At 42.5% G+C, this 27,885-nt stretch overlaps 1 protein-coding gene across 4 annotated transcripts in view; it reads left to right on the forward strand.

Moving 5' to 3' along the window:
• The first annotated feature begins 24 nt into the window (after window positions 1-24).
• MOB1B (MOB kinase activator 1B) overlaps window positions 25-27,885 on the forward strand; it is a 103,191-nt gene continuing 75,330 nt past the window's right edge. The window contains exons 1-2 of one of the 4 annotated variants that reach the window (XM_083174591.1): window positions 25-267; window positions 12,220-12,394. In XM_083174591.1, coding sequence (XP_083030717.1) covers window positions 12,381-12,394 — 14 coding nt within the window. In that variant the 5' untranslated portion in view covers window positions 25-267; window positions 12,220-12,380. Of the gene's footprint in view, window positions 268-408; window positions 434-1,751; window positions 1,877-12,219; window positions 12,395-27,885 lie in introns of those variants that run through there. The other 3 variants (XM_083174604.1, XM_083174597.1, XM_083174607.1) reach the window with 3 other exon arrangements.

The following is a 27,885-nucleotide window of genomic DNA, read 5'->3' on the forward strand; positions in this document are numbered from 1 at the left end:
ACTATTCCTCTCCCATCATGCAACGAGCTGTGCCGAGGTCGCCCGGCTCACATGTAGCAGCGATCACATCACAATGGACGCGCCGCCGGTCACAGTGACACGGTGACATTGCGTTGGTCACATGACCTTCCTTTTGCCGTCTTCCGTTCCTTCCCCTTCATGGTGATGTAGGGTTTTAATATATGAGGACCTACTCCTGATTTATGCCAATGTGGCCCTTGTCATAAGTGATCTTGCAGCAACTTGGCGTAAATGAAACCATTAGTGGTAAAGACAGGATTATTTTGTTTGCATATCTCCCCTGTTACTGTATGTCAGACAGGTTTACTTTATTTTGATATGCCGGACAGTTTTCTGCCTTTCGAAAATGTCAATTTTACCATTTCCAATTAGTGCAAGATCTCTCTTAATGGAGCTTATTTATAAATTAGGGGTAAGCTCCTGTTTCTGCTGGTTTTGACGGAAAATAGTGGCTAGAACTATTTTATGATATATACTGTATGTATTGTATTTGTTTTGTGAAAAAATGGTGTCTTAGGGTAGTTTTCTACACTATTTCCATTGCCACTGACATCTGGCTCCTGCTTGGTTATTATAAATCATAGATTGACTCTAGGCCGAAAGTCATTAGGTGGACCACTAATGGTCGACAGAATGATCGACACTGACAGAAGGTTGACACACAACATGTTGACATAGACATGGCCAACACTGAAAAAGGTTAACACGTTTCCCTTTTTTTATTGGGGTCCATGTCTACATGGACACTGTCCAAGTGTACCGTGTTCCCTTGCATGGCATGCTCCGCTCGCCATGCTTCGGGCACACTATTCTATTCTCACTTGTATGTTACAGAATGAACCAATTCGGTCTACCAAAAAACATGAAAAACACGTGTCAACCTTTTTCAGTGTCTACCATGTCTCTGTCGACCCTTTGCTTGTAGCAACCTTGAGTATGTTGACCATTTAAAGGTGTCGACCATTAGTGGTTGACCTAATGACTGTTGACCTAGAGTCAATCTATCATGAGTCCGGATACCCTCTTGCGTGCACATTAATGAATTATCCATTTAAACTGCCGTCACTTTTAAACTTTATTAGCGGAATCTCTCAGATGGTCTACTTCTACTTTGATAAATAGTGTCACTACAAGGTTGTGAATGGATACAGTGTGAAGCATTACATCGTGTTCAGTTATACAGTAAAAGAAAAAATTATAAGTAGACCAGGGCTATTTTTCAGCAGGCTCCAGCAGGAACTGAGGCCCTTATTCTAGTTCACTCTTTCTGACAAAATATTTCTTACATGGACAAAACCATGTGCACTGCAGGTGAGGCAGGTGTAAAACCCCACCGAAATCTAATTATCTCTGCACAAGTAACATCTGCCCCACCTGCAGAGTGCACATGGTTTTGTCCATCTAAGAAATATTTTGTCAGAAAGAGTGAACTAGAATAAGGGCCTCAGTTCCTGCTGGAGCCTGCTGAAAAATAGCCCTGAAGTAGACCCCTATCACTCTTTTTTTTTCTCATGTAATGGAGTACATAATAGTCAGAAATGCAAGCATGGAAAAACTCCTGAAATCCTGTAAAATGTATGTGTAAACTGCATATCATTTTACTAGCACCTTCTTTTGAAATCACAAAGATGAAGAGTCAAATGTAATCAACCTGGTTTTCAGTGTAAATGATTGCCACTTTGGAAAACTCTCCCAAAACCTCTCACTTTCTGATTCTGACACCCTATTACAGGCATGTCTAAAGTTAGGCCCGGGGGCCAATTGCGGCCCGTGCTGTAATTTCAAGCGGCCCGCAGCATCCAGCTGGAAGCGGGCAGAGCATCAGATGTGGGACGCATAGCACAGGACACTAAAGGTGGGGTCCCGGCAAGCGCCTTTACCTTGCTGTCTGCTGCAGGCAGTGATGGACATTCAGAGAAGGGGGGACAGGCTGGGGGACAGAGTGAATGGGTGCAGACAGAGTGGGGAACATACAGTGAAGGAGGGGCAGGCTGGGGGACAGAGTGAATGGGGCAGAGTGGGGGACCATTCTGATGTGATTAATGATTCAAAGAATGTCAGGCTGAATGGTCGGCCCCCACACATTTACACTTCACCAAATCTGGCCCTCGTCGCAAAAAGTTTGGACACCCCTGCCCTATTACATTTGGCCCGAGATGTCAAAAGGACACACAGGAGCAGCCACTCCAGCATCTTTTTGCTGATTGCCAAGTTGAATAACGTAGGCCAGATACTGTCACACTCCACATCAACCTGAGTACGACTCCTGTTTAACCCTGCTTTAAACCTGGGTGGATATTCGAGATGCTTGACTCAGGTTATTTAACTTTGGCACTTTCACACTGCACCTTGGCCCGGGTCCATCCCACAATTACCCAGGTTATTTTGGTGTTGTGAAAGGGGTATATTTTAATTTCCCATCACCGGTATTGGATGGGATGTCCCTGTGATACCATACAGGATTTTGCTTCTTAAGGTCATTGATGAGCAGTGTATGAAAATGAAGACATCTCTACCTGCTATGAGGGAACAAGCTATTGTCTCTAGACCAGCGGTTCCCAAACTGTGTGCCTAGGCTCCCTGGGGAGCCTCAGGACACTTGCAGGGGTGCCTTGGGTTGGTGGACCAAGATCAATTCATATTATTTATGGTCAATGTACCAGGCAAAACCAGTGCTTGTGGCAGCCAATCATAATATATGTGGACAAACAGAAGCAAATCCTGTCCCTCACCAGATAACTGTGACATATAAACACAATGCACTTAATTTAATATTTTTTTCTGAATTTCTCGATAAGACGCATTTGGCCTAGGGGTGCCTTGAAAATATTTTGATGCTCTAGGGCGCCATGATTCAAAAAAGTTTGGGAACCACTGCTCCAGACTATTACAGGAAGGCAAATCAGGTTTTTTTCGTATTAACTTTCTTGAAATATCTTTTTTATTTCTTGAGGCACAAGTTATTTTATGGATTATATTGGGGAGAACAGAGAAAAGGTGTCTTTGGTTGGTGCACCAAAAGAGAATTTAATAATAAAACTTGACTTTTATTGGTTTCATTAAAATAGTTGCGAAGATATAAAAAAACACATAGGACAACATTGAGTGATTTAAAAAGGATATAATATATCCTCACCTAGTGGGACCCCACTTCACACTGTCCCTGAATAATTTTATAAAGCACGGTGGTTGAAATTTAAGAGTGGAAAAGTTATGTCTGGTATTGACAGTTTTACAGTGTGTATGCTTATCCAGGATGTAACAATTATCAGATACAATGTATATATTCCTGGGGCTCACTATGCAGTAGCGATAAGCGCCTGAACACGGGCTTGATCCCGTTTCAGCGCTACCGCTGGCTGGCTGGAGCCGCTAGTTCCACAGCCTGTGTGCTGACCGCAGAGCTGTGTCTGAGGTCTGCCGCCGTGCACTACCTCGCTCTTGCGTGTCAGATCAGACAGGAGTGTACACGGCTCTTGCGCTACAGTCCGTGTCACTGTACTACAGGGAACCGTGTGCTACGGATACCCTGTGTCGCCACTGGCCTAAACAGATCAAAATACAATCATATGGGGGGAAGGGAAGTGGGGTTTAACACACTAGGTGTGCAGTCAAGCGTACGCTTTTGCAAATGCTTCTTCAGGTAAAGCTCAAAAACGCGTTTCTCCGCCTTGGATGCTAGTCGGCGGCTTCCTCAGTTTGAGCTGGTTACACATACATGCCACTTATTTATGGTGTGCCGGTTTGCACTCCAAGCCTCATTTTCGTTTGGCTTGTATTTATAGACATCGGCGGCCATTTTCTTTCCTGTATTCCAAGCCTCCTTTCATTCAGCTTGGATCTGTAGACGCCGGCGGACATTTTTTATTTATTATTTCCTATATTCCAAGCCTCGTGTTTAGACAGTCTATTGCCGTGGCCATTTTATTTTTTATTTACCAATGTTGTATATTTATATTGTATTCCAAGCCTCGCTTTAACCGCGGCGATATTTATATGTTAACTTCCAAGCCTCACTTTCAGCCACAGTCAAATTTAGCATATTCTGCATATTTTATATATATATATCTCCAGCCCGCAGCCTTCTTTTTAATCTTTACTTATGTTTGGGTTTATTTAACCCTATCTTAGCCACATTCACATGGACATAATAACAGACAAACAACATTTACGTACAAAATCATATTTAAATTGGAAATACCGAATTGGTCATAGCCATATGTATTATACTACATAGTGTATATATACCTAAACAGGCATCCTATATGCAATATTTTTAGTTGTTACATATACCCTATATATAGCATATATCGCCCCAAACAAATTCCCTATAGGGAGTATAAGCCAAAGAATCGAGGGAGTACTATTCATATAAACTTGACATATATCAATGGGTCTTGTATATTTAATCATACAGAAAAGGTTCACATGATACACAAATTAAAATAAAATAGAGAAATAAAAAAGAGAGAAGAAGAATAAATGAGAAAGATAAATGAGAAAGATAGAAATCCCCTCATATGAATGAACGTTATTAAATAATCATTCCTAAGATTTAGCCCTACATTCTATAAGGAATCACCATTATTTCAAAATTTTTTAGAAATTCACATGGACAGATCACGAATTATCACACCAATTAACTGTTTAAACATTATTTAATTCAATACTGTCGTTCAGACCCAGGGGACTGAGTGTTCTTAGGCAGAATATCCAGTATGCTTCACGTCTGCACAACTGGACATATCTGTCTCCTCCTCGAGGGGTACTTTTAATGTGTTCTATTCCTATCATTCTAATCCCTTTCATTTCCCCTCGTTGGCAACCCGTCATATGTCTGTAAAGGCTATTGTTTTTACTCAGTTTCAAAATATTTTGTTTGTGCTCCATATAACGGACATGTAAATTACGAATGGTGCGGCCCACGTATTGTAAGCCGCATCCACATGTTAATATGTATATAATATATTTAGTTTTGCAGTTCAAAAAAACTTTTATAGGAAAGGTTTTACCTGACACATATGAGGTGAAGTTCACGGTTTTCCTGTTTATGTGCACACATGATGCACATGAACCCCCTGAACCTCCACTGCCGCATGAATGATACCCTTCTGGTGGAGGAGGCAGCCATGTGGGATTAATGGTCTTGTCCTTCCCTTTTTCCTTATAAAAGCTTGGTGCTAGTTTTGTTTTTAAATTATGGGACTTCCTGAACACTACTGAGTTATTGAAATCTACCTCTTTGTTCAGAATCTCATCTGATTTTAACAAGTACATATTTTTCTTCACTATTTTCTTTATTTCCGTTGCTTTGACATTGTACTGTGTAATAAAGACTGCCTTCCTCTACTTACTCTTAATTTTTATCCTATGGGACTGTGTTAGTGATGTGTCTTCCTTATTTATCAACAGTTCTTTTCTCTCCATATTTTTCACTAGGTCTAAGGATTCGGTACTCTTTACCTAGCACGGCGCCCATCGTGGGCATTGAATGCACTAAAAAATCGGGTGCGACGCGATGCCCGTGATTTCCCATAGGGACCAATGCTAAATTTCTCAATTGACCCGATTTTTCTGTTCAATGCCTCAATTGACACAATTTTTCCATAGGAATCAATGTTAAATGGCCCACAGAGGCCAAATAGCCACCCTGAAGTGTGAAATGGCCCCCACAATTGTTAACGCCACCCCACGATCAACGTCAACCCGAAGCGTGTCGAGCGCAGCGGTACGCGTCCTACGACCTTTTCATACCCCCACTATCCACGTCGGCGTGGAGTTGAGAATAGAGTAGTGTGGCGAGCGCAGCGAGCCACCGAGCCCGAAGCGTGGCGAGCGGACGAGGATACCTGTGAAGCCCGCGAAGGGACGCGTTTACCTGTGAAGGTATCCGCGTCCCCTCGCGGGGCTCGCCACGCTTCGGGCTCACTATTCTATTCTCAACTCCACGCCGACGTGGATAGTGGGGGTATGAAAAGGTCGTAGGACGCGTACCGCCGCCCCTCGCGGGCTCGCTGCGCTCGCCACGCTTCGGGTTGACGTTGATCGTGGGGTGGCGTTAACAATTGTGGGGGCCATTTCACACTTCAGGGTGCCTATTTGGCCTCTGTGGGCCATTTAACATTGTTTCCTATGGAAAAATCGTGTCAATTGAGGCATTGAACAGTAAAATCGGGTCAATTGAGAAATTTAACATTGTTCCCTATGGGAAATCGCGTCGGTCGCGTCGCACCCGATTTTTAGTGCATTCAATGGCCGCGATGCCCGCGATTTTTTTACCTGCGATGCCCATGTGGGCGCCGTGTTAGGTAAAGAGTACCAAGGATTCATCTAACAGTTTTAGGGGATAACCTTGTTCTAAAAAGGCTTGGTGTAAATCTCTACTTTGTTTGTCAAAAGCCTTATCCGTTGAACAGTTCCTTTTCATTCTCATGAACTGACTCTTGGGTATATTATTTTTCCATTTATTATAATTTGTGTATCATGTGAACTTTTTCTGTATGATTAAATATACAAGACCCATTGATATATGTCAAGTTTATATGAATAGTACTCCCTCGATTCTTTGGCTTATACTCCCTATAGGGAATTTGTTTGGGGCGATAGATGCTATATATAGGGTATATGTAACAACTAAAAATATTGCGTATAGGATGCCTGTTTAGGTACAGTATATATACTATGTAGTATAATACATATGGTTATGACCAATTCGGTATTTCCAATTTAAATATGATTTTGTACGTTAAATGTTGTTTGTCTGTTATTATGTCCATGTGAATGCAGCTAAGATAGGGTTAAATAAACCCAAACACAAGTAAAGATTAAAAAGGAGGCTGCGGGCTGGAGATATATATATAAAATATGCAGAATATGCTAAATTTGACTGTGGCTGAAAGTGAGGCTTGGAAGTTAACATATAAATATGGCCATGGTTAAAGCGAGGCTTGGAATACAATATAAATATACAACATTGGTAAATAAACAATAAAATGGCCGCTGCAATTGACTGTCTAAAAACGAGGCTTGGAATATAGGAAATAATAAATAAAAAAATGGCCGCTGGCGTCTACAGATCCAAGCTGAATGAAAGCGAGGCTTGGAATACAGGAAAGAAAATGGCCGCCGATGTCTATAAATACAAGCCAAACGAAAATGAGGCTTGGAGTGCAAACCCGGAAGTGCGAGACGCGCGAACCGGCACGCCATAAATAAGTGGCATGTATGTGTAACCAGCTCAAACTGAGGAAGCCACCGACTAGCATCCAAGGCGGAGAAACGCGTTTTTGAGCTCCTAAACACGCCAGTTCTCACAAGGCAAGATCAGCGCCTGGGTCTCTTACACCTAACAGCGGCAGGAGTTGTGTCCAGTCACTTACTGGTAAAGGAGGAACAAAGAGCAAAAACCCACAGAGTAAGCACTCGTTAAAGGGGAATACCTTTGCTCTGTCACAGCTGCAGAAAACCAATGATTGTCAGAGACTGGTAACTATATTGGATTACAAAAATGCCTTATTGAAAGGAACTGTTATATGGCCATAAGCAATTTCCAAGCCCACAAATAAGCCTCATGCTAAATAGCCAGCATTTTATGTTTCATGTTGTCTGTCTAGTATGTGATTTTATTTGTTATTAATATTGTGAAGTGCACTTCCCATATACACAACTACATACAGAGATGCAATACCAATCCCAGATCCTTCAATAACTAACCTTCTGAGTAACCTGGTAGTGCAGAGTGGCCATCTGTACTGAGATGCCTAAGCCATGTTTATTGTGTACTGATACATGATGTAACATAGTAATTAAGGCTGAAAAAAGACTTTAGTCCATGAGTCCATGGGGTTCAACCTGTCTAAAGGCCCCTATACATTTGGCCGACTTCCCCTGAGTTCTCCTGGCAGCTCCCCGGGAGAGCTTGATAAGATTTGGCACTTTATGTGGCATCTTTTACATGTGATAAATCGGCTCGATTTATCACATGTAAACCTGGGGAGCAGCAGGAGAGCAGGGTCCCGGGGGGGGGGGGAGCTGCAGGAGAGGGTCCGGGTCTGTGGCACGGGGCGGGGACCAGCGAGCGGCGGGAGCCGGGGGCTCTACACACACAGCGATTTCTCTACGTGTGTAGGCCCCATTAGACGCAACTGTAAAAATATCAGCATAGCATACATCTCTGAATCAGGAACAATGTCTCTCTATCCACAGATCACATATCATTACCCAATGGTTTCATAATGTACATTCTCATCCGCATCTGACCACCAATATAAAAAAAAAACACAAACATCCACCTATATCTATACTTTTTAATCTTATTAGCTGGTGACATATCGCCAAACTCGGGCCCCAACCACCTGTCCCACTCAGATTTATCTGGTTCCTTGCCTTATAGATAACCTCATAAATATCACATGCCTCCCACCACCCATCAAGCAACTTAAATGTGCCCTATTGAATGCACGCTCTGTTTGCAACAAATTAACATCTATCCATGATCTCTTCATCTCTCACAACTTCAACTTGCTGGCTATTACAGAAACCTGGCTCACACAATCAGACACAGCCTCGCCTGAAGAACTGTCACATGGTGGTTTCCACCTCACTCACACCTCCAGACCTGGTAACTGTAAAGGAGGTGGGGTAGGTATATTACTGTCACAATCCCTCACAAATTCAGTTCTATCACCAGTTCCTTCACTCAAATTAACATCATTTGAAGTTCACTCTATTAGGATTTTTTCCCCTTTATCTCTGTGTTTTGCTGCTATCTATCGCCCACCTGGGCTTCCCATACCTCAATTTTTGGAATATTTCTCTGTCTGGCTCCCCCCACTTCTTATACTCTGACATCTCCACCATCATCATGGGTGACTTCAATATTGCTATTGATAGTCCACAATCTCTGCATGCTTCTAAACTCCTCTCTCTAACCTCCTCTCTCAGCCTCTCCCAGTTGTCTGACTCCTCTACTCATAAGGAAGGCCACTGCCTTGACCTTGTTTTCACCAGGCTGTGCTCACTCTCTGATTTTACTAACACTCCCTTCCCTCTTTCTAATAACAATCTCATTACCCTCTTGCTCTCCTCAATTACCCCAAGCTCACTGACACTGAAATCATGCAAGCCTACTGTAACCCGTAGAAATACTAATGCTATTCAATTTTCCACAACTTTCCATCTCTCTGCAACATCTTTCACCTATTTCTACATTTGTCTCTTCTGACTCTGCTGTTTCTCACCTGTACCAATCTCTTAAAACAGCCCTTGATGAAGTGGCTCCAGCTTCCCATTACACCGCACGCAGGCTTAGATGCCAAACGTGGCACTCCAAAATAACAAGACAACTATGAAATCTGTCACCATTGGCATAATTCTCGTAATCGGAGTGCTTACCTCACATATGTAAGACTATCTACCGCTCCTACTGCAATGCTTTGGACACTGCCAAACAAAAATACTTCAATATCTCATCTCTTCTCATGCCACCAACCCTAAGTGAATTTTTAACACATTTAAATCTCTTCTGTACCCTCCCCCTCCTCCCCCACCAGCTACTTACAGTGCACAATAACTTGCCTCCTACTTTAAGGGCAAGATTGATAACATCCGAGATGATATTGTATGCTCTTCTACAGCCTTTAAGCTACTTACTTCCCCACCTGAACCCTCTGGCACTTTCTCTTCATTTGAGCCCACATATGAAAAGGAAGTATCCACATTCTTCTTATCCTCCTACTCTGCTACCTCTGCTCTTGATCTTATACCTGCACAAGTCATTAAAACTCGATCTCCTCTGCTTATCCCAGCCTTAACTAAAACCTGCAATCTCTCTCTTGCTACTGTTACTTTTCCTTTTCTGTTCAAACATGTAGTGATTACTCCCAATCTAAAAAAAAACTAAATTCTGACCCCCAACAAGGCCATTACTCAATACTCAGTCTTCTAGAGCTCTCTGCTGCATTTGACACTGTTGATCACACTCTTCTCATACAAACACTACACTCCCTAGGTCTTAATGATACAGTCCTCTCTTGGGGGGTTATTCTAGTTCATTCTTTCTGACAAAATCCTTCTTAGATGGACAAAACCATGTGCACTGCAGGTGGGGCAGATGTAACATGTGCAGAGAGAGTTAGATTTGGGTGGGGTTTTTCTTCAAAGTGAGATCTATATTGCAGTGTAAAATCATGCAGTCAGTATTTTCCCTGCACAGAAACAAAATAACTCACCCAAATCTAATTCTCTCTGCACATTTTACATCTGCCCCCCTGCAGTGCACATGGTTTTGTCCATCTAAGAAGGATTTTGTCAGAAAGAATGAACTAGAATAAACCCCTTGGTTCTCCTCTTACCTATCTTATCGCTCTTTTAGTGTTTGCTTCTCTGACTCTACCTCCTCTTCATTACCTCTGTCAGTCAGAGTTCCGCAAGGCTCAGTTTTAGGTCCTCTGCTTTTCCCAATCTATACCTCATCTCTTGGCAAACAAATCAGCTCTTTCGGATTTCAGTGTCACCTGTATGCGAACGATACTCAAATCTATCAACCCCAGACTTGTCACCAGTGGTGTGGGCCGAGTCTCTGAATGCCCCTCTGCCATCTCATCTTGGATGTCTTCTCACCACCTCAAACTCAATATTTCCAAAACTGAATTATTTATATTCCCACCAGCCAAGAACAGTTACCATCCTGATATCTCCATAACTGTTGGCAACTCAACAATCTACCCTACCACTCAAGCTCGTTGCCTACGGGTCATCCTTGACTCTGAACCGTCCTTTGTTCCGCACATTCAATCTGTCTCCGAATCATGTTACATGCATCTAAAAAACATATCCAAAATACGACGCCTATCTTACACAAGACATCTTTTATCCATGCACTCATGATATCCCGCATTGACTATTGCAATAGTCTCCTAACTGGTCTTCCCAAAAACAGACTCTCCCCACTGTAATCTATATTAAATGCTGCTGCTAGGCTGATCTTCCTAGCAAGACGCTCATCATCTGCTGATCCGCTCTGCCAGTCCCTCCATCGGTTGCCTGTATTTTACTGTATTCAATACAAAATACTTATACTCACATATAAATCTATTAACCATACTACACCAGTATATATCTCTTTACTTATTTCAAAATATCTCCCATCTCAACCACTCCACCCTGCACAAGATCTGCGTCTCTCTTCTGCATGGATCACTACCTCCCATTCACTATTACAGGACTTTCATTGTCCTGCTCCTACCCAATGGAATGCCCTCCCACACACAATAAGACTCCGCTAGCCTCCAAACCTTTAAGCATTCCCTGAAAACTCACCTCTTCAGGCAACCCTATCATATTTAAGTTCCACACGCATAACTCTCTGAGGCACTTATGTATTATATAGCTTTTCTTCTGGACTTGCAACTTGGTGGGACTGCTATGCTATTACTGATGCCTGTCCTTGTGTTTCCCTCTAATGTCCCTATAGATTGTAAGCTTGCAGCAGGGCCCTCTTACCTCCAAGTCTGCCTGTTGTTACCCAGGTTGTTTAATCAATGTCAACAATTGTAAAGCACAACGGAAACTGTAAATAAATAAATAATAAAGAAATGGAAGTTTCTCTGCGTGTCATGGCTTTCTCATCTACCCAGGGCTTAAAGTGGTCATGCAGAGGTGGGGGAACTCATTTCTCTATGCCACCTAATTACACCCCCTCCCCTCCCCACATTAGGCAGAGACAGGGCCAGTGGTAGGTTTTTTTAGCATCCCCCTGCAAACTACAATGCTTTTCTGTAAGAATTACTGTGCAGAGCCAATGTGTAGGTTAAAATGTTCCACCTCACCATTCGAGGTGGTGGAACTCAGTTCCACCCAGTTCCCCCTCACTTTAACCCCTGCATGTACCTCATCTGAAACAGTGTCCCCATTCTAAAGAGATCTTTTCCTAATTACGACTCTCCATGTCCTTTGTCATTTAACACTTTTGGTGTTATGCTGTACTGCAATACTAGCTTGTATTATATCTGCTGAGCACAGAAGCAGATCACAGTTACATATTTCTCACTGATCAGCATACTAATGTGTTTATTGGACAATTATATTTTTGGGGGGGGGGGTTTAAATACAGTTTCTGTAAAATATATTGATGTTTTAAAATTAATCATATAGTGTTTCAAATTTAGTTTGTAATGTCCTTCTGCTGTTTTGTTACAGTTGTTCTATTTAAATAAAGCTGTTGGAAAAAAAAAAAGCTTTCTGCAGCGTGTGGTTCACACCCCCGTCTCTCTGGCAGAAGGATTACAGCTGCTGTTGTGAGTGGACTGTCACCTTCTGGGCTCTGCTGCTGTCCCTGCTGCTGTCGGCTTAACAAGGAGATGAGCTTCTTGTTGTGAGTGTCAACGTGCTTGTCACCTTTGCATTGTCACACAGTAGTCTGTGATACTGTATAGCTCCCTCTTATAATGTATCATTTCTCCCTCTTACAATGTATCATTTTCTATTGTCCCAAAGTGATCTATCCATTGTCACCCAGAGTTTAATCCTCTGTCTGTCTGGCACTATGATTTATGTGCTTTGTGTGATGTGGGCATTTGCACTATATGATTCCCTCTATGCGTTTAGTAGTGTCTCTTCGTCTGTCCATTGTAGAATTTGATTTTGATCTCCTCAATGCATCTCTCATTTATATAAAGCAGACTGTTCCTATTGGTAAACTTATTTAAGGAACTAGGCCTAGTTTGGACATATATTCTAACTCCCTATGGCATTCTGGGTTTATTATTATCAATAAAATTAGATCTGTAACATTTGTGCATTTGGATGGTCTTTCCATATCAAAGGGTATTTTTTGTTTATTTTCAAAAATATTTTTTTATATTGGAGGATTCTGTGTTTATACATACTTGCTTATTATTAACACTGATATGTCATGTAATACCAGATTATGAAGCATAGAAGTGCTATGTTTAAGATATAAATTAATACATCACACTAATTATACTTGCACTGCAAAACTTGTCCTAAATGTGATATTTTGCAGAATATATGACAATGCCTTTATATGTACAGTAATTCCTAATCATGTACAGTGTATTATGCACAATGTACTATTTTTTATTTCATGTAGCGCTGTTACAGCTACAGTCAGTTGTTGTTAGTATTGTGTTACTTTTTTAAGAATTTGATTTAAACTTTGCGTTATGTTGAAATTACATCATTATTCGATAGATTTAAGCAATTTGCTCTTAACTTGATTAATTTCTAATTCATTTTTGTGCGATTTTGTTTTTCATAAAGTCATTATGGTGCCCATACACGGAGCGATGTGCTCTGTACTTTTTGTACTAGATCACATCTAGAACAAAACGCATGCGATGTGCTACAGCAGCATGCATTTAAGGTGCCCATATTTGCAGTGATTTTACTTTGCGATGCGCACTAATTTAAAAAAGAATGTGCAGCGCGTACTTATTGTACTAGATCACATTGCATATAGTACAATAAGTATGCGTTGCACATTCTTTTTTAAATTAGCACGAATCGCAAAGCAAAATCACTCCATATATGGGCACCTTAACTCTCCTGGCTCACCTGCACTTACATGACAGATAAACTATGGGGTACATTTACTAAGATGGGAGTTCTATTGAAGATGGGATGTTGGCCATAGCAACCAATCAGATTCTGTTTCTTTTTTATCTAGCACTTTCTAGAAGATAATAGGTAAAATCTGATTGGTTGCTATGGGCAACATCTCAACTTCAATAGAGCTCCCATCTTAGTAAATTTACCCCTATGTGAGGGAAGCCAGCTGGCAGTAAGCACAACATAGGACCAATAGGTCATTTGCTTACAGTGTAGGCTAATATGTTAAGGTTTATAGGCATGGAAATAAATATATATACTGTTGTTGTTGTTGTTGTTGTTGTTGTTGTTATTATTGTATATTTATAAGGCGCCACAAGTGGAACGCAGCGCCGTACATATAGAACACATTAGAACAGTACAAGGTATACAGAACAAACATAACAGCGACAGAAGAACAAAAACAGAGCACAATTAGCAGCACAAATCTTGGTACACAATACAGCTGAGCTGTAGGGAAGTGAGTATACTGTATATGTGTGTGTGTGTGTGTATGTATGTATGTATATATATATATATATATATATATATATATATATTAGGGCGGAGTGAAAAAACTGAAATTGAGAAATTCAAAATCGGCTAGTGTGGGAAAGTTGTGACTTGACCTGAATAAGAAACGTGCAAAAGCTTTTTGATCTGAGTCCACATCTTCTGTTCTGGCAAGAGGCCAGAAGTTTCACTTTTTAGGTGAAAATGACGAAACCTATGAAGATGCTCCAATCTAGTTATAATTATGTCAGGATTTCTTAGAGTGGTTCATTAATATACTTTAGCATAGTAAAAAACAGTACGAGCTTGTCCTAGTGCAAAGTGACTGACTGGCGGGAGAAAAAATCCCTAATAATTGACCCATTTTCATGGTCACAATTGTGAATATTGTGTGTTTTCTCCTGAACGTGTTTATAATAGAAGAAGCACAAATACTCTAAATGGAATTTCATTGACACTGTGTGAAATATAACACTGCATAATAGCCCTTAATCAGACCTGATCCCAGTACAAATTTGTTCTCAAAATGGGCAAAACAAATGCTGCATTGCAGGTGGGGCAGATGTAACGTGCTGAGAGAGTTAAATTTGGGTGGGGTGTGTTGAAACTGAAATCTGAATGGCAGTGTAAAAATAATGCAGCAGGTATTTACCCTGCACAGAAACAAAATAACTCAACACAAATCTAAAGGTGGTCATACATCTACAGATCGATTGTCAGATCTGGCTGGTTGGAACAAATACCTGGTAATATCTGAATGACAGTTTTTGGCAGTTTTCCAGCATTTCAAAGCAAAGTGCTCTCATCCATTACCAGTATTTTGTTCCAAACAGACAGATCGGACAATAAATCTGTAGATGTATGGCCACATTAACTCCCTCTGCACATGTTACATCTGCCCCACCTGCAGCTGCATTACAGCATATAATTATGCCAAAGATAAGCCAATATATTAACAGTTAAATACATTAAAGTGCATTATGCTGTAATAAGTATTGCTGATCAATCCTGCCTAGCAGGGCTGTCTTTTTGTATGGGCACTTGCCCAGGGGCCCCAGGCATATAAGGGCTCTATGTTGATAGCTGAGGATCCCCTTTTTCCAGGGATACCAGAATTTTGAAAATCGGCCCTGGGGAATTGCAGATATCCAACTTCAAAGCAGCAGTCCACATCCGACCTGTTAATTACAATTTCCAGTCATATTTCTCAGGTTCTCTCTGACACTAGCGGCTTGTCTCTATCATGCCCAGAACCAGAGATATCAGCCTTCAAGCAGCCGGTCCCTGCTCCAGCTCCAAACGTCTGGTGTAGTTTTATATTTTTGTCAATGGATTGCTCTGGCTCCTGATCTCTGATACCCAAGTTCCCAGCACCTCCTGAAAGTTGGGACTCTAGGTTTTTATACTAGGCTAAGAAATCTATTTCCAGATAATGGCGATATCTGCAGTCAAACAAGCTGCCCTTCCACCGGAAAATGACGAATATTAATCCCACTCCATTATCCAACCGTCCCCTGTGTATAAAACACCCCCTACCTCCCTGGAAGTCAATTACAAGGGACCCTTCATACAGCTCAATGCCCCCTTCCACATGTTAGTGTTCACCCTCCCACCACCTGTGCAGTAAAGGAGTAATTAGCAGAAGTTACTGCTCCAGGTCCTACATGTTGAATGGAAGATAGAGCACCCCCTGCCACCTGTGGGACATCAAAGCTGCTGCTGATACCACCCCCCACCCCTAGGAGGGGAGAATGGGTAAGGGCCCCAGTGCATTGCTTTGCCCAGGTGCCCACACTGCTGTTAAGACGGCCCTGCTGCCTAGAAATGAACACAGTGATTGGCATATATGTACTGCTGGACACCACTCATAGAATGATTAACCTGTTATTTTTTGAATCAATGTTCTTGTTTTTTTTCCCCTAAACATTAGATGTATTTGTTTATTTATTTATTTACAGTTTCTTATATAGCTCAGCAGATTCCTTTACGCTTTACAATAGTAGACAGTGATAAAACAAACTGGGTGATGACAGACAGACTTGGGGGTTAGAGGGCCCTGCTGCAAGCTTACAATTTATTACATCATAATACACTTCAACGTATTTAACAGTTAATATATTGGCTTATCTTTGGCATAATTATATGCTGTAATGCAGCGCAATCATGTTCCCAGTATAGGGGATGCAACACTGTTTTTCTGTCAATAAACAGAAGTGATATGTAAAATGATACATTAGTCAGTTTACACTTATGCTGCTTTCCCACTGCAGACCCGTTTAAGTTTACAGGTAATCTTAAATGGTATTTAGCATTCCCACTGCAGCAGATTACAGTTTCAAATGCCATTTAAGTACCATTCCCATTGCAGGTAAAACGTTTTAGCTCTTCAAAACGTTTTTACAGCACAAATGACACTACACAGGCAACAACCAATCAGTGGAATTGTTGCCTGTTAACAGTAAGGATGCATTCCCATAGCATCATTGGTGCCCAGTGGTGCTAAATAGATTGCTGGCATGTGCCAGCAATCTATATATTTCTGGCTTATGATTCTCATTGGTGCCCAGTGGTTCCAGAAATATATAGATTGCTGGCATGTGCCAGCAATCTATATATTACTGGCTTACGATTCTCATTGGTGCCCAGTGGATCCAGAAATATATAGATTGCTGGCATGTGCCAGCAATCTATATATTACTGGCTTAGGATTTTCATTGGTGCCCAGTGGATCCAGAAATATATAGATTGCTGGCATGTGCCAGCAATCTATATATTACTGGCTTAGGATTTTCATTGGTGCCCAGTGGATCCAGAAATATATAGATTGCTGGCATGTGCCAGCAATCTATATATTACTGGCTTAGGATTTTCATTGGTGCCCAGTGGTTCCAGAAATATATAGATTGCTGGCATGTGCCAGCAATCTATATATTACTGGCTTACAAAATCAGACATTGGTGGCCAGTGCTGCTCCGTGTGGAGCAGGACGGAGGGAGGCGGGGCATGTGGCTGGACCCGGCCAGCGTCGCTAACGGCATCCAGCCGCAGCAGCAGCCAGCCGGACACAGCGGGGCAGCGCGCCGTGGACAAGTGAGTATGACAGGAGAGGGGAGGGGGGGGCGGGGGGTGGCAGCGGGGCGTACCGCCGGGCTGAAAGTGGTTAATCTTTCAGCCCGGCAGCGTACACACACGGAGATGATTGCTGAAAAAAATCAGCAATCATCTCTACCGTTTAAAGATGCATTCCCATTGCATCTTAAACGGTAGATTACCGTGCAAAACCCTGCTCTGAAAACGGGTTGAAATACCGTTTAACTTTAAACGGTATTTCAACTCTGGCGCTTTCCCACTGCAGCCTTAAACGGTATTTTGCCCTCAAAAATCGGCAAAATACCGTTTTAAGGCTGCAGTGGGAAAGGGGCATGACTTGTAATACTTATTGTAACAGTTACTGTTTTTCAATAACAGACTGCAACAGTTATTTCTTATTTATATACACAGGATTGTCTATCTTTGTATATGCACTGCAAAGAGAGCAGCATAAATCCAATTTCATGTATTTCAGTGACACTGTGTGAAATATAACACTGCATAATGGCCCTTAATCAGACCTGATCGCAGTACAAATTTGTTCTCAAAATGGGCAAAAAAATGCTGGACTGCAGGTGGGGCAGATGTAACATGTGCAGAGAGATTTAAGGTGGCCATACATCTACAGATTTATTGTCCGATCTGTCTGGTTGGAACAAAATCCTGGTAAAAGATGAGAGCAAATGACAGTTGACCATTTGCTTTGAAATGCTGAAAAACTGTCATTCAGATATTACCAGCTGTTTGTTCCAACCGGCCCAATCTGACAATCGATCTGTAGATGTATGGCCACCTTTAGATTTGTGTGAGTTATTTTGTTTCTGTGCAAGGTAAATACCGGCTGCATTATTTTTACACTGTAATTTAGATTTCAGTTTCAACACACCCCAACCAAATTTAACTCTCTCAGCACGTTACATCTGCCCCACCTGCAATGCAGCATTTGTTTTGCCCATTTTGAGAACAAATTTGTACTGGGATCAGCTCTGATTAAGGGCTATTATGCAGTGTTATATTTCACACAGTGTCACCGAAATTCCATTTAGAGTATTTGTGCTTCTTCTATTATAAACACGTTCAGGAGAAAACACACAATATTCACAATTGTGACCATGAAAATGGGTCAATTATTAGGGATTTTTTCTTCCACCAAAGTCATTCACTTTGCACTAGGACAAGCTCGTACTCTCTTTTACTATGCTAAAGTATATTAATGAACCACTCTAAGACATCCTGACATAATTTTAACTAGATCGGAGCATCTTCATAGTTTTCGTCATTTTCACCAAAAAAGTGAAACTTCTGGCCTCTTGCCAGAACAGAAGATGTTGACTCAGATCAAAATGCTTTTGCACGTTTCTTATTCAAGTCAAGTCACAACTTTTCCACACTAGCCGATTTTGAATTTCTCAATTTCAGTTTTTTCACTCCGCCCTAATATATATATATATAGTTATTGGTTAATGTATTAAGACTGTAGTCATACATTTAGTACATTCTATTGATATTCCTGATGAATAATAGTAAGATAAATCAGTTTTAGCCAACACAGCAGTCTCTTAGTCACAAATTAAGGAGACTGGTAATAAAACATAATTTAGTGGATACCACATTGCTGCTGGAGCTCACAGCGTTATGTGTCCTTTGTATTTCCGGGCAGATCATTGGATAGTGCTCATGCGTTTCGGCTGCAAATATGCTCAGTTCTATGTTGCTTTGTGGTGTAAATGTCCCAACAAAGCTAGGATGGAGAGGAGTGTGTTCGGAGCAGAGAATGGTTATTAGACACACATTATATTATTTAACAATGTATATTTAGGAAATGATCACATAGAAGTGAAGTTGGCGTGGTTTGTGTTTTCTAATCCTTTCATCCCTGAAAGACCTTTGTAAGCAGCATTTAAATGGTACCCTGCAGAGAGAACCTGGTGATCCCAGCATCACACTGCCCCACAGGAAACCTACGAAAATTATGTATATTTTTTCTTACCTCTGACAGCTCCAGTGTCATTAATTATTTTTTTACATGATGCTCTGTTGGCTCATACATGCCGCTAGCAATAGTATAAATGTTCTAAATATTGATTAATTGGTGGTCCATTTCAGGTTCTTGAAAGCTCATTGTTTTTGCGACGTTCACGTTTGGGGTAGATGTATGAAGCAGTGACAAGAGTGGAGAACTCTGCCATGGCAAACAAATCAGCTTTGAAGTAACATTTATCAAGCGCATTCTATAAAATGTATATCTAGCAGCTGATTGGTTGCCGTGGCACACTTCTCTACGGGATCATTACTCCACTTTTATCACTGCTTCATACATCTACCCCTATATGACTTGAAGCTAAAGTTGAAAAGATACACGTTAGGTACAGCGTTTATCTGCAAGCATCTCCTGAGAGGTAAAACTCATGTTGCAAAGAACAGGCTATAATTTCTAAGAAGTTGTTGATGGGAGTTTAGCTATTCACTGTAATTTCCTGAAAGAATGATTACCTGTGAGCCACCTTCAGTAAAGCAAATGTGGAACATTGCATCCTGGGAATCCCTCTGTTATGCATGCAGTTGAAGGATATACATCAGCAGGCATTATCTTAGTTACACAGACAATACATTGGCACTTATAGGTCCTGCACACATAGCGATGTGTGTAGGGCTTCCTAGCTATGCTAGGGCGCCGCTGTCGCTAAGCACACAGTGCTGACAGCTCACACACAGCGTGAGCTATCAGCGATGTGTGCTGAGCAAGCTAACAGGAGAACACTGGCGACCAGCGTGATTGATGGACACTGCCCATCAATCTCGGACAGCAACGTGCAGGTACGCGCATTGCTGTCGCTATAGCCCCTACAGACACACACACCGATGTAGGGGCATTTCTAAGCGACTTTGCCAAACTAACCAAAGTCACTTAGTAAATGCCGTAATATCGCCATGTGTCTAGGCCGTATTAGAGTAGCTCATAAGCTGAAGGCTGCTGATCTCCTGGGGTGTAAACATGACACTTGCTTGGCTATATTTTTTATGTTGTAAACTATTAATATTATTTTATTGTGTATGATTATCAAGTTAATAAGCATAGAGTAGTCTTGTTGAGATAGATCAGGGGTACTTTTCTACATTGGGGACAAAAATGGAGCTGGTAAATGAGTTCACAGTATCATGTTATGGGCAGTATTCAATTAACATATTCACGGCGTGCATCGAATCCTGTTTAGGATTCGCTGCACAGTCGCCGTGTTCCAGAGCCTCGCTGTCCCCCTGCTATCCCCCTATTCAATGAGGCAGGGGCTCGCTGCCCCTGACCACGAATGTGAACCCCTGCAGCGAGCCTGAGGACGGCGGCAGGCAGGGAAATGGAAGTCCTGCCTGCCCCAGAACGTATATGGGGGGAGGTGGGCTCCCCGGGAGCCAGGCAGCACAGGCTGCCCCCCGAGAGAGCCAACAGGGGACCGGGTATTCACTGCACCCGGTCGTGCATATGTAATGATCGGGAGGAGTGAATATATGAATATCTAATGAGCGGCTCTCGGCTCCCGGCCCCCTGCTGGCTGCTATGTGTAAAAAAAAATATATATATATTTTTAAATTAAATATATATTCTCTGTCTTCTCATTGAATACACTCATGGCGAGAGACGGCGAATCTCAATGCAAAATCCTATTGACAAGACACAGCGATTGGTGGCGAGTATCAGATGGAGAACATCCATTATTCACTATTCGCCGACAGCGAAAATATCACATTGAATAGGGTTGTTCGCTTTTTAAGACCAAAATTCTCCGACCAACGCGAAAAAAGCAGAAATTCGCCATAAAACATGGCAAATTTTCCTCATTGAATACTGCCCTAAGTCATTGCTGAACATATTTGATTGGCTGCCTTGTTGGTGCTTGAATGCAATATAAGCATGATCAGCAATCACAGTGAGATAAAAATTACATGTGAACCACTGAAAGAAAATTTGGGTTCTACCTTAATGTTTCCGTGCTCCATCTATTCTACAACGGAGACAAATAAAGAAAAAAAACCTGTGGTGTAATCCAGCCTTTTGCATTTCTTAATGCAAGGGTTCTCAAACTTGGTCCTCAGGACCCCACACAGTTCACGTTTTCCAGGTCACCTGACAGGTGCATTCATTACGCACTGACACATTTTAAAAGATCCACAGGTGGAGCTATTTTTTTTACTTGAGATTCTGCGAGTAGACCTGCAAAACATGCACTGTGTGGGGTCCTGGGGACCGAGTTTGAGAACCTGTGTCTTAATGTAAACCTATATGCATATCCAAGTAGCAAAATATTTGAACTGTACATTTTTATATGGTAAAGTAAATGCCATTAGTATTTGCTGACCTAATAAAGCGTTGCAATTAGTTTGAGAAGTTAATCAATTTCTACCTAACAAATGTATTACAAATAAAATGGATTCATCAGTAAAAATAGACTTTTATAAACTGTATATCGTTGACAGTCGGGATTCCGATGTCGGAGAAATGACCGTTGGAATACTGACTATCAATGCGTTATACCATATCCGTCATGGTATTAGATCCGTGGTGATCATGTGATAATAACATCCAATCAAATTTCATGGAATGGTTATGTCTTCAGTCATTGATTGATGAAAGTGCTATTTATATAGTGATAGTAAGGTGCTGGTATGTGGTGTAATCTATAGGCTTAAAAAAGGCATTCTAATATAGCTGAGTACAGGGGATGCGATTTACATCCTGGCAGTCAGGATACCAGTGAATACATAGGGATCATGATGCATGAATACTGACAGCCGGGATCCCGATCGGTAAGTATGTGGGGCTCTCTAACCGGAGGCCAAGAATAAGTAGTTTGGTTTAGGCAATATTGGGGGGACTTAGGATTAGGCTGCTTGGAGGGGGGTTTGCTTTAGGCAACAGGGTGGGGGGTCAGGTTTAGGAGGCACAAGCGGGAACCTTGTGCTGTGAGGGAGGGAGGGAGGGTAAGGTCTTTTTCACACCTATTTTGACAAATTCACTTGGCACTCAAAGGGTTAAGATTGTTGCAATTTTAAATATGGTCACAATTGTGACTTTTTTCACCAAATGCTAATTGCATGTGCAATTTGGAGCACAATTGCAGGGGGCTGTGCTTCAGCCCCTGTATGTATGAACATTTTATAATAAGAAGAAGAACATCATGGCCAGACGTAAGAGGATTCAGAACTTAAAAAGATGTCAAATGCTAAAAAATTTTTTTACATGATAAACTGTTTTCCTAAGAAAACAATGAAGCTGATTAGTAAATTGCAGTGTAATCTAGTGTCACTATCTTAGTCACTTTGGATATGGGCTACTCAACCAGTAATAATAAGCAGCTACATGTATTGTCACGGGATACAGTCATTGGGTCTACAGTATGTTGGTAGACAAACATTGGGTCGTCATCGTTAGGTCAACATGGTTCTAGGTCGACATGGGTCAAAGTCGACATGGGTTTAGGTAGACAGGTCATTATGTCGACACAAACATTAGGTCGACAGTTTCTAGGTCGACATGGTTTTTTTCACAGTTTTTTGAGCCGACATGTGCTGACAGGCGGTATTTCATGCCCTACCATCCACTAGGGCATGGTGGGAGAATAAAATAGTGTGCCCGAAGCATCGTGAGCGAAGCGGTGTACTGGAAACGGTGTCCATGTCGACTGTGTCGACATTCAGGTAAAAAAAACAGTGAAAAAACCCATGTCGATCTTTGACTGTCGACCTAGACACTGTCGACCTAATGCTTGTGTTGACCTGTCGATCTAGACCCATGTTGACCTAGACCCATGTCGACCTAAGTGCGTCGACCTAATGCTTGTCGAACAACATACTGTACACCAAACAATTCCAACCCATTGTAACACCACCCTTTTAATGTATACGCTTCTGTGTGGATGTGGGTTCAAATATAAAAGTAACAGTTAAAGAACCTTGAAATATATATATTTTAGAACATACTAGAAAAGTTAGTAGTGGCATCGAGAACCACAGTGTGCTCAGATATTTATAAAAAAATAAATAAAAAAAAGCTTGTACATATAATTCCATACTACATTTATTACGGCCCATCAGATTTTTCTTTTTAAATGTTATGATATTGAAGTGAAGTGTACTAAAGACAGAATATTTCTGCTATCATTTTAGCGCTATTCCATTTATATATTGAAAATTGTCTGTAGGTTTGGTCCAGTCTGTGGTGTTCTTTCCATTCTCTACCCTATTATGATTTTCTAGCAAAGCAATATAGTTTATAACTCTATCACAGTATTACATATCTCCCAACTGTCCCGATTACAGCGGTACAGTTGTAATTGCAGACTGTCCCTTCCATGGGTCACAGTGTCCCGCCAGCATGGAGGGGCAGTTGAAGGGAGCCAGAGCAGCTGGTAATTGTTAAATAGATGCCATGCACACTCACATAGCATCTGTACAGTGCACGGAGGGAGCTGGGACGGCCAGCACCTCGCAGAGCACTGGGCTTGGCCCCAAACTGACTAAAATGGGTGTCACAGCGCTAAGCCATGACCCCCTCTATTGGAAGGACCACCCCTGCACTGCTGTCTGCTATACTCTGCAGACAGCAGCGTAGCAGGTAAATGGATGCCTCTGTGCGGCATCTATTCACCTCCCGGACGATGGCTGGGGGGGGGTTCACGGGGGCTGGGGGCAGCCCAGCAGCTTACCTTGGTGCTGGGCTGCCTCCAGCATGGAGATCAGCGGTCCCGGCGTGGATGACCGCGGTCCCGGTGCTTGGAGATGATGTCATCTCCAAGCGCCGCCTCCGTCTACACTGCGGGTAGGCACCGCAGTGTAAACGGTGTAAATCCCGGATCCGACCTGGCTTGGATCCTTCTTCCAAATGCCGGGTCGGATCCGGGATTTTTGGTGTAAAAGGGGTATTAGTCCCATTGTGCAGTGTTAACCTGTGGTTGGATTGTGCTTTGACCATTCTTAATTGTCCTACCCATGCAATTAGTATATTCCTGCTCTGCAGGCTACTCAAGCGTGTTACCAACTTTCATGTTATAAATATAACTACTAGGAATACCTGTTCTGTCTACACTGCTTCCTTGCTAAGCACACTTTCTGTACCCAGCCCTATCTTTTGGGTTCCTCCCTGAATATACAAAGGTAGCCTATCTAATATATAGTAACGCAACATAAATTGTTTGGCTAAAACTCAGTTGGGTTTCCATTTCACTGTATTCTTGTGTTGTGACACACCTTCTATTAATGATTGAATGTTGCAAATAAAGCAAACCAGGAGATTTGTTTAGTCTTCTAGCAATAGTATACTTATACATAACAGGTAGGGACGCCAATCCCGGGGCATTTTTTCAATCCCGGGATTCGGGATTGAAAACTGCTCAATTCCGGGGATCCAGTATTGGCTTCCCTAATTAAAAAGACGCCCCTTGCATATTTACTTACATGGGTGGGTGTGGCCAGGAGCCGGGCGGGTGGAGCACCACTGAGCCGGAGGGGCAGTGCAACCAAGAGCCAGGTGCTGCGGCTGACATTGAGATGGCCGGGGGGGGGGGGCTATGCGGCTTGCGCAACGTGACCTCTGACACGTCATGCTGAGCCACAGAGCCAGGAACAGGTGAAGCCGGGCAGCACCTGAGCGACTTCATCCCAGGGTTGAAATCCTGTAAATTTTTCGGGCCGAATCCCGGGATCCTCCCGATCCCAGAATTGGCCACCCTAATAACAGTTACTACTACTACTACCAGACATGCACTGAGAGCTCACTAGGATTTATTCAAATTGGACTATAAATATGTCTATCTTTTGCCTATCACGTAAGAGTATTGTTTACCACATAAATAGCTGTATTAAGCTAGTGAATCAGTTTAAATAGTTTAGGGTCATTGTCCATGGCCTGGCCACTCCTTTAAAAAGTGGTGCGTCAAGCCACCATTTCCGAAAATGTCAGACTTCCCTGCCTGTCTCTCCTGGCAAAAACACCCCTGGCTGTCAATCGGACAGAGGCGGTCACAGTTTTGCTATGCAATCGCAGAACCATTTTGACACAATGTTGTATGAAAGCATGTACATATGTATGGAACAAATTACTTTGATACCCCTATTATACCGCAAATGCCAGGTCGCACCGGGGTTTGGACACGGGCAGTGTTCCCGCTAAGCTTTGTGCGCACACAGACAACTCGTAGAGCGCACGCACAGACATTACAACAGAGTGCACAAGGGCCGCACGCCCACCTTGATAAAGGCTAATCTAGCAAAAAACCTTCCGGATTGACGGAACCAGAAAGCCAGGGCGCAATGATTTGAATGTTTAAAAGTTTTGAATGTTTAATATAATTTTGAAGTAAAGTTAACACAAATGCTGAACGTCGTTTTCCAGTTATATATATGTGACGCACAAAAATTAAAAATTTCCTTCCAAAGTTGCACAGCCAATACCTTTTGCCGCACATAGCCTTCTTAAAATTAGAGGGAACATTGGACACAGGTCTGTCCCAGGAGCAACCCGGCGTTTGCTGTCTGTAAGCGCCCTATCTGACCCTGCTTATTGCCGGGTTGCTGACGCCACATGGGGGAGGAGCATCATTGAAGGGCGGGGGAGGAGGCAGCACTTGGAGCTGACAGCACTGCCTCCTCCATAGTGTGAATGGGGCCCAGGTTGCTCAACCCTGGTTACCCGTTCACACTGCTCCTTGACCCAGGTCAGAGCCGTGTTCAATCCTGGTCGACTTGGGGTGCAGCTTTAACACCACACCTCGATCCGGGTCGGCAACATAACAAACGACAATGACACGGGTTGAGAGTGCGGTCGTAAATCGTTATCATTTACGGTTATAAAAATGTTTTGTGAGATATTTTTGGAGTATCACAGCTGCTGAATGCTTGAAATAACATCTAATGGATTCAAATTGTCTTCAATGGCTCATAGAAGCTAGATGTCTGAAGTAGAAATGTATACAGAAAGTTCTCAGACAAAAACAATTGTGCCACTAATTGGCATAGAGCTAATGATCTTCCTAGGCACACAGTTTAACAGTATAATACACAATTTGCGATGTTCCCACACAGCATTCAGCCTGTGTAAGCTGAAGCTGCCCATTGGATCCAGACTCCCGGGTCCAGTAAATCTGCATCCGGTGCCTCCATTTTGAAGTATGTTGTCAATTGCCGGGCCCGCATCCCCCAAAAGCACTAAAGCATGTTGAGCGTGCTTTGGCTGACGGGCTGACAACCATAGTAATTCTATGTAAACCATCTGAATTAGGTCCTACTGTAAGTCTATAGTTGTGCAGTATACACCCTTCTACACCCTTGGCTTGTGTTAGTCTCTCCCATGAATTTCTAAAAAGTTAAATTCCTGCTGCTGCTTTAACCCCTTCCCGACATTTGACGTATATATACGTCATGGCGGCGATGCCTCCCCCCCGTCGGCGATCGCTGCGATTGGCTGTTCAATGTGAACAGCCAATCGCAGCGTTTTCCTGTGTTACCGGCGAATCAGACGCTCGGTAACACAGGGATCAATCACCGCCGGGTGTGAGGGGGCGTGAGGGGGTCACCGGTGATGACCACACCTCACCCCACCTGCCCCGAAGGCTGTGATTGGTCCGTCGGACCGACGGACCAATCACAGCCATGGCGCGTGATTTAAACTAACGGTGACTGCGCTGCAGACGCCATTCCGGTCTGGAATTGCGTGCAGAGCGGTCACCGTGCCAATCTGTCGTGATATACTGACCTGATCCTTGCCTGATACTTACCTGATCACCGCTGGTAGCGTGCTGCCAGCAGCTGGATGCTTCCTGGATCTTGTGACTTTCTGTGTGCTGCTGCTGCAGTGTCATAGAGTGACAGATAGTGACAGAGAGTGATAGAGAGTGCTATATTTTGTGTCTGCTGCCCCCTCTCCTTTTGTGCTGATCAGTATATCTGTGCTGATCAGCAACTTTTTGGGGGTGCAGGGTTTTTTTTTTTATATATATACCTGTCAGTTGCACCAAAGGTTGTGCTGCCTGTGCAACTGACTGCTGCCCCCCCTTTTGTGCTGATCAGTATAAATTAACTGATCAGCAACTTTTTGGGGGTGCAGGTTTTTTTTTTTTTTATATATATATATATACCCTGTCAGGTTGCACCCACAGTTGTGTGCCTGCTGCCCCTTACTGCTAATCAGTGTTGCATCACTGCATCAGAGTGCAGTGGGGTTTTGTTTTTACACCCACGTTGCTTTTGTGGGTGTCCTGTGGCCGCTGAGCGCTGATCAGTGACTTACATCACTGAACAGCATTTTTGGCACAGGGTTGATATAATTTTTTTTCTGCAGTTTTTTTAAATTGTTTTTTTTTTTGGAGAGTGCTGTGGTTTATTTTTTTTAAATTGTTTTTACACCCACGTTGCTTTTGTGGGTGTCCTGTGGCCGCTGAGCGCTGATCAGTGACGTACATCACTGAACAGCATTTTTGGCACAGGGTTGATATAATTTTTTTTCTGCAGTTTTTTTAAATAGTTTTTTTTTTGGAGAGTGCTGTGGTTTATTTTTTTTAAATTGTTTTTACACCCACGTTGCTTTTGTGGGTGTCCTGTGGCTGCTGAGCGCTGATCAGTGACGTACATCACTGATCAGCATTTTCGGCACAGGGTTGATCTATT

Source organism: Crinia signifera, chromosome 1 (assembly GCF_055691185.1).
Source record: "Crinia signifera chromosome 1, ASM5569118v1, whole genome shotgun sequence".
Classification (NCBI taxonomy): domain Eukaryota; kingdom Metazoa; phylum Chordata; class Amphibia; order Anura; family Myobatrachidae; genus Crinia; species Crinia signifera.